The sequence below is a fragment of the Drosophila elegans genome, unplaced genomic scaffold, assembly GCF_018152505.1.
Source record: "Drosophila elegans isolate 14027-0461.03 unplaced genomic scaffold, ASM1815250v1 contig_349, whole genome shotgun sequence".
Taxonomy (NCBI): domain Eukaryota; kingdom Metazoa; phylum Arthropoda; class Insecta; order Diptera; family Drosophilidae; genus Drosophila; species Drosophila elegans.
In genome coordinates, this window is record NW_024545729.1 from 913,146 (window position 1) to 919,788 (window position 6,643).

General features: G+C 32.2%; 1 protein-coding gene across 4 annotated transcripts; it reads left to right on the forward strand.

The window, feature by feature from the left end:
* Window positions 1-1,222: 1,222 nt before the first annotated feature.
* On the forward strand, window positions 1,223-5,708 carry LOC108145317. Of its 4 annotated transcripts, none has more exons than XM_017270680.2 (4): window positions 1,223-1,474; window positions 2,686-2,838; window positions 2,890-3,063; window positions 4,644-5,708. In XM_017270680.2, exons 2-4 carry the CDS (start codon window positions 2,695-2,697, stop codon window positions 4,881-4,883), a joined length of 558 nt encoding a protein of 185 aa, XP_017126169.1. In that variant the 5' UTR covers window positions 1,223-1,474; window positions 2,686-2,694; the 3' UTR covers window positions 4,884-5,708. The 4 variants fall into 4 exon arrangements, with proteins under 4 accessions (XP_017126169.1, XP_017126173.1, XP_017126171.1 ...); XM_017270684.2 differs by having other exon boundaries at window positions 2,726-2,838; XM_017270682.2 differs by having other exon boundaries at window positions 1,238-1,317.
* The last annotated feature ends 935 nt before the right edge of the window (window positions 5,709-6,643 follow it).

Here is a 6,643-nt window from a genome sequence, read left to right on the forward strand (position 1 = left end):
TTTCTAAAAAGGGCAAGGATCCCCGTATATGTGGGATTTAATTCCTGCCAGAGGTCCAGCAGTAATGTATTGTGGTACTGTGTTTTCAGTAATTTTTATACAAAATAGATTATATATTCGAAAGTTAACCGAAATTGCGCCAACCTTGCATATTGAAACCAGCTGTTGTGGTGGTGGCACAAATAAAATATCGTTGAACATCGGCATTTACAGTTTTTTTTCTAAAAACGTTCAGGATGAATGATTTTTAATCGCATTTATTTTAAATGCGGCATTGAGCCTTATGGGTTTCCCAGTGTATATAAATGCGCATTAGGCTAAATGCGGTTTAATGCGCCAATGGAATGCGGCTATAAAAAACGAGAAATATCATAAAAGTTTTCGACCAATTTTTCAAATGCATTTTTCCCATACTTGTAAGAAGTATTATTGGTTGAACAGTAGTTTAAACAATTCGTTATTCTTTTCTTAACATATTTGCCTACTCATATTTTTTTTAAATTGGCCTATTATTATGAAAATGGGACAATATAATATACGCTTCCTTGTAACACAATTCCGTTTTCATCGCTAACCGACCGTCGCTAATTTGGCGCACATTGATTTTTTATCGTTTTTATTTTAAATGCGGTATTTAAAGACTAGTCCCACAGAGCCCAACCACTAACCATATAACATATGTTGTATGGTTAGTGGCCCAACCAAGCGATTCGGTTGGAATTTTTGACTGGTGTCCCACAGAGCATCCTTCCACCATCCACTGTCCATCAAAAGTCGCATTGGCGTATGCAAAATTTTTTGAGGGGAACTTTGACTCTATCAAACTTTTTTATAAATACTTTTTCGGCTCTTATTTTATTTTAATACTATGGATTAGTTTTTAAATTCTATTCATATTCTTTCGCGTCAAGACTATAGAGGTGCACCGAATTAACATCGACTAAATATTGTCTAGAGACGTGCGGTTAGGAACTAAATTCCACCGTCAAGGAAACACCGGGAAATTTTTGGCACGGCAAAACCTTACGACCATCTTTAAATGATGTGGTGTGTGGTGATATGTGAGACTATGCGACAATGCAATCAGGCTATATCTCGACTGTATAGTGCACGGCAATATAAGACATCCAGCAAGCGGGGATAGATGTGATTCTGTGGAAATCACCCTTTGGTAACACATTCAAACTTATGATATTAAAACATAACCGCAAAACGGTCCCATTAAAAAAACCAAATTTAAGATAACCATTTAGATTAGATCCAGTTTTGGTTGCCAATTTTTAAACTTATTTTTACAGTATTATAATTCACTTAAAAGTATATTAACAATAGCTTAAACCTTTTTCACATCTGTTGTGTATATTATGTTGTATGATTATGCATATACAAAGACTTTAAATACCTTCCACGAAAACAATAACAAACTGACCAACCAATTCTTTGGCTACGATTAATTGACATTAACACATGAAAGGTTGCATAAATCTAAAGAAAATGTATTTTTCCAACTGTAGACCAGTAAATATATTTGTTTTACATCTTAGGTAAATAGTTTGCAACGCTGTGAAGGGGACATTACCGATCCTGTTAAGTACATGTATGGTCAAAATAATAGCACCGACAAATGATCGACAAGGTTTTTTTCTAAAATAAACACAATATTTTAAATACATGTTTTTAATTAAGTACAGCTTTTATTTTTCGCTTGGCAATGCCAAGACAAACAATTTCTTTTCTTTATTATATGTCCGTTTATATAAAATCAAGGAAATGGCACCGTTTTAGCTTTAGTTGAAATAGGAATGAAATTGTTGTCAAACTAGATAGACCCATTTAAATGCAATGCAAATTAAGTTTTAATTTTGAATTTAGGCAGCTTAAATAAAGCGATCCAGAATGGGCTAACTTTCAAGAGAATTGGAGAACATTCCGTTTGAAACCCTCAAATTCATTAAGAGAGAATGGGTCCACAGATTTATTAAGCAATGTTAATAAAATGGTTAGATGAAATGAGCGATATATGTATGTATGGGTGCGGGGCATTAGTCTAAGTACCAGAAGTCTCCCAAACGTCCCGCTTTGTAGCAAGCCGAAAATCGGATTGATATTTTTAAAACGTAACCGTCAGTGGCGATCTCTTTTCCCAAATGGTTGAAAAAATATTCAGAATCTTTTTTTTTAGCCATTTTAAAAGGTTTCTTTCTTGTGCACTATCCATTAAACACAGTGAAGACTTTATAATAGTCTTGGCGATCTTTGCCCAATGACTGGATTATAACTATAATTGATCGTCCCTATTTGGAAAAATCTTGCTTAAAATGGTGTTTCCATATCTTGAGGATATTGTGATACATGAAACAGATTAGCAATCCACAGCGCTGCAGCGTACGACGCCTTTACAAATATAGGACAGATTTTAATTCGGGTTCAATTGACTATTTTCTAACCTATTTTAGTCCCATTTCATTTTTTTATTGTAAAATGACAAAACAAATAATTTAGTTTAAATACATATTTATTGACACCAAAAATGATTAGGTCGGTGTTTTAATTCAACCAAGGAGAAACCCTGATTTGATTTTGGCTTAAAATATAATCTATGCCAATGTTTAGTAGATTCTAAAATAACAAATGGTAAAAAAGACCACACACATTTTTTAAATTTGTTCTTAATCGAATAATAAGGATAACAAAATGCAATCTATGAATTCAAATATTGATAAAGCAAAACACTTCTTCGTGGAAAGTGGGATCTTAGGACCCACAAACTTTAAAAATTCAAGTGACTTGATTCGGAAAACATCAACCATTCACATTGATACAACCCTAAAAAATCAGGTGAGGGTTATTCTTGATAATATTCTATGTCTAACTCGATCTTTATTACAGATAAGAAAAACATCATTGTGCCTGAGGCATAAGGGTTTAAACGAAACAAATACATTGAGTAGTTACGATGAGTCTCTTATTAATCTTCAAAACGAAATATATAACATGAGAGATACTTTACTCCATGGCGAAACCAAAATTGTAATTCTACGTACTGAAATTGGCAAACTAAAGGTAAAAAATATTTATATACATTTGTACATTAAACTTTGATTTAAGAATCAACCCAAACCACCATCCATATTTTTAAACTTAATTGCCAATCGTATCGCAATTTTAAGCCTTCGCAGGGGTCAGATGTTTTTTGTAGTCAAAAGTATTTCTTCTCATTTCTAAGATCCGATTTTCTTGGAACTGGTTTTTTGGGCTCACAGCAAGAAATAAAAACAAAAAAGAAAGCAAAATAAGCCAAGCCGAAGCTTATAAAATCTTGCAGCTATTGCAAAATGAATTATTCTTGAAAACATTTAAATTTTGATTTATTTGCGTATATGTTTAAAAACTACTGCAATCGCAAGACAACTTTTGGGAAAGTCTTATGCAGATAGCTTTAAAACTGAGAGACTAGTTTCCGTAGAAACGGACGGACATACGGACATGGCTAAATCGACTCTCCTAGTGATGCTGATCAAGAATAGATAAACTTTATAGGGTCGGAGACATGGCTAGATTGACTCTTCTAGTGATGGTGATCTAGAATATATATACTTTTCGAAACGGAGATGTCTCCTTCACTGCGTTGTAAGGTTATAACAAGAAAATAAGATAACTTCGGCAAGCAGAAGCTTATATACCCTTGCCAATATTGCCAAGATTTCATTTTTCTAAAACATCTAAATTTCGATTGATGTGCGTGTATATTTAAAAACATTGAAGCTATGACGATTTTTAGCTCAATTATTCAATCGTTCCTATGAAAAATATTTGATTTCGTTATTTTTTTATACCCCTGCAGAGTGTATTATAATTTCAATATAATTTCACTGTAAAGTATATATAGGGTCAAGTAAAAAGTAATCTATTATTTGTACATGAATAAACCGAATTTAAATGAATTTGATATAAATTATCAAATAAGCACCATTTTTTCTACAATCGACTGCCATTTATAGTATTTTTATGATACCTCTCTCCTCTCTTGTAACTAATCTAACATTATCCAAATCGTTCGAGATTGATAGAAAAAGGAGGTAGTCACTTTGTGCGGTGTCCGGGCTATAAGGACATCCAAGCTGTCGGAGCTTCTGGAGAGTCGCTATTGATGTGTCTGGTCTAGTGCTGTCCTGATGGAAAACAATTCCTTTCATATTGTCCAAAGCGGGGAGCTTCTGGGCAATTGCTTCCTTCAGACGGTCTAATTGTTGACTGTACAAAACCATAGGGGAGCAGCTCATAGTAGATAATTCCTTGCCAATCTTACCAAACACACAGCATAACCTTTCTGGCCGTCGATCCTGACTTAGCCACCGCCTGGGCCGGCTCATCCTTCTTCGACCACGACCGTTTTCGCCAATCACCATCCGCTTCAAAAACGGGTCGGTTTTGATGCGATTCAGCAGCGATTAGCAGATCGAAATTCGGTCCAACAGGTTTTTTTTTTATTTTTCGCTGTCCTTTGGATCATTAATACTGCCATCTAAGCTATTGTATGCCTCTCGTAGGACTAAATCCAGATTAAAAATGCCAATTCTAGAATTTGAATAGATATCTACAATTTCAGAATTATTATTAATAATTAATTTGTATTCTTACAGCAAGGACTTCAAGCAATAATGCCTGCCCAGGTAGAAGCTCAAAACTACTCTGACGAGGTCATCATGAAAATCAAACGTCCGGTGCCGAGTCTTTGTTTATTTTGCCAACCCATTAATACTTCCGTAAAAGGATCGTCAAACTGGAGTTCAACGTTTGTCAAAAAACACAAAAATAATTACCCAAATAAGAAAGCTTTAGGTGAAAAATGTAATAGCCAATTGTGGATCAGTGGCAAATAAAAGTAAAGTTAATATATATTAGATCTTTAAAAAATAGATTAGGGTTTTGCACTTTCTTTTATTGGTTTTGCCAGAGATTGCATTATGCCTCCCCTTAAGCAGATTAATCAGAATTAATATTACACTTTATTAAGGTTAATTTCATCTATTACATTTGCGATAGTAGCGTTATATATACAATAAATTAATAACGTCATTATAACATATTTTGTATATTCAAAAAATTTAAAAACTTAGTTTCATAAAAAGCACTTTGTAAGGTTAATGACAAACAAGAATTGCACGCATCCCTGAAATAAAAATTACAACTGGGTCATTTTGAATTGATGTATAACTAAATAACAAAGTACAATTTTGGAGCATTTTATTATTGACGATATTATAAGTAACTAAAAATTTGCTATATCTAGATTATCTGCAACTTGATTACAACAATGTATTTGACTTTATAATTAATAAATTATAATATTACATATGATATTTAGCTAGTAGAGAAAACGGTTGAGGCCTCCAATATTTGTATTACGATAGTTCTTAACTGGTAAATTTCAATTATAAATAACGGCCATTTGTATTTTCATGATTGCATAATTCTTTCATCGTAGCATCAATAAATCCGATGGTAGAAATTATGGTTGCTTTAAAGTACATTAGGATTTTAAAATATAGTAAATAAATGGCACCTACTCGGACCGATTTCGGAGCTTCTGCTAAAGCCAAAACCAATTGCATATGAAATAAAGTATTATGTCATCAACGTTGTTCAAAATACAGCCATTTGACAAATAAAACAAATTGTTATGAACATTCATTAAAATTTATAAATTAAACTTTTTTACTTTTAAAATTGAATATTTTGGGTCTACAATTCTGTGTATATTTGACCATTAAGAGTTTGTTTCTTATAATGGACAGAGGAATATGCCAAGATCGACCATATTAGGAGTGTGAGTAAAATGGGGATGCCGTTAAATGTATGTTTTATTTAAAAGTAACCAGCTGTATTCTCTATGACCACTTTCAGTAAAAATCGAGATTTCAGGAACGTTTTTCATTTGTGTAGTAAAACGTTTTAAACAAACTTATTTATTGGGTATCACTAGAGTTGTATAAAAGAACTCATAATCTAATCAGGCCAAAGAGCATTTGAATATTATAAATCACAATTTTCTATGAATTGTTTTCGGTTTTGCCATATTAGCTATAACTATTTTCATTTGTTCGTTGACTTCCGAAAAGGCGTTCCATCATTGAGCTGACGGATCTGAATTTGCTTTAAAATACTTTAAGACAACTTTATCTGTAAATAATATTTTAATATTATTTTAAAAACATTTTGAAATTTCAAAATTATTGATAATTTATTGGATGAATCTCAAAAACAGAAATTCACATAAACATTTAACATTAAAAACAAGAAAGAAAGCAAACTTCGGCAAGCCGAAGTTCATATACCCTTGCAGCTATTGCAAGAATTAAACATTTTTGAAAACATTAAAATTATGATTTACTTTCGTATATGTTTAAAAACATTGAAGCTATGATGATTTGCAGCTCAATTATTTGATAGTTATTTTATATATTTTTATTATTTCTAAGGGAGCTATATGATATAGACGTCCGATTTTGATAAAATTTAAACCATAATTCTGAAATATTTAACCATTGCTATATGTCGAAGAACTAAACAAAAAATTAAAAAACAGCAAAGTTATAATTTTTTTTCATTTATTTTTCCGATTGTTCCTATGGGAGCTATA

What these genes read in the sequence shown, in the direction of transcription:
- LOC108145317 (XM_017270680.2), top strand. Translation starts at nt 2,695, where the DNA reads ATGCAATCTATGAATTCAAATATTGATAAAGCAAAACACTTCTTCGTG. An exon ending in ATACAACCCTAAAAAATCAG is followed by an intron (nt 2,839 to 2,889) that starts GTGAGGGTTATT and finishes TCTTTATTACAG; the next exon opens with ATAAGAAAAACATCATTGTG. An exon ending in CTGAAATTGGCAAACTAAAG is followed by an intron (nt 3,064 to 4,643) that starts GTAAAAAATATT and finishes GTATTCTTACAG; the next exon opens with CAAGGACTTCAAGCAATAAT.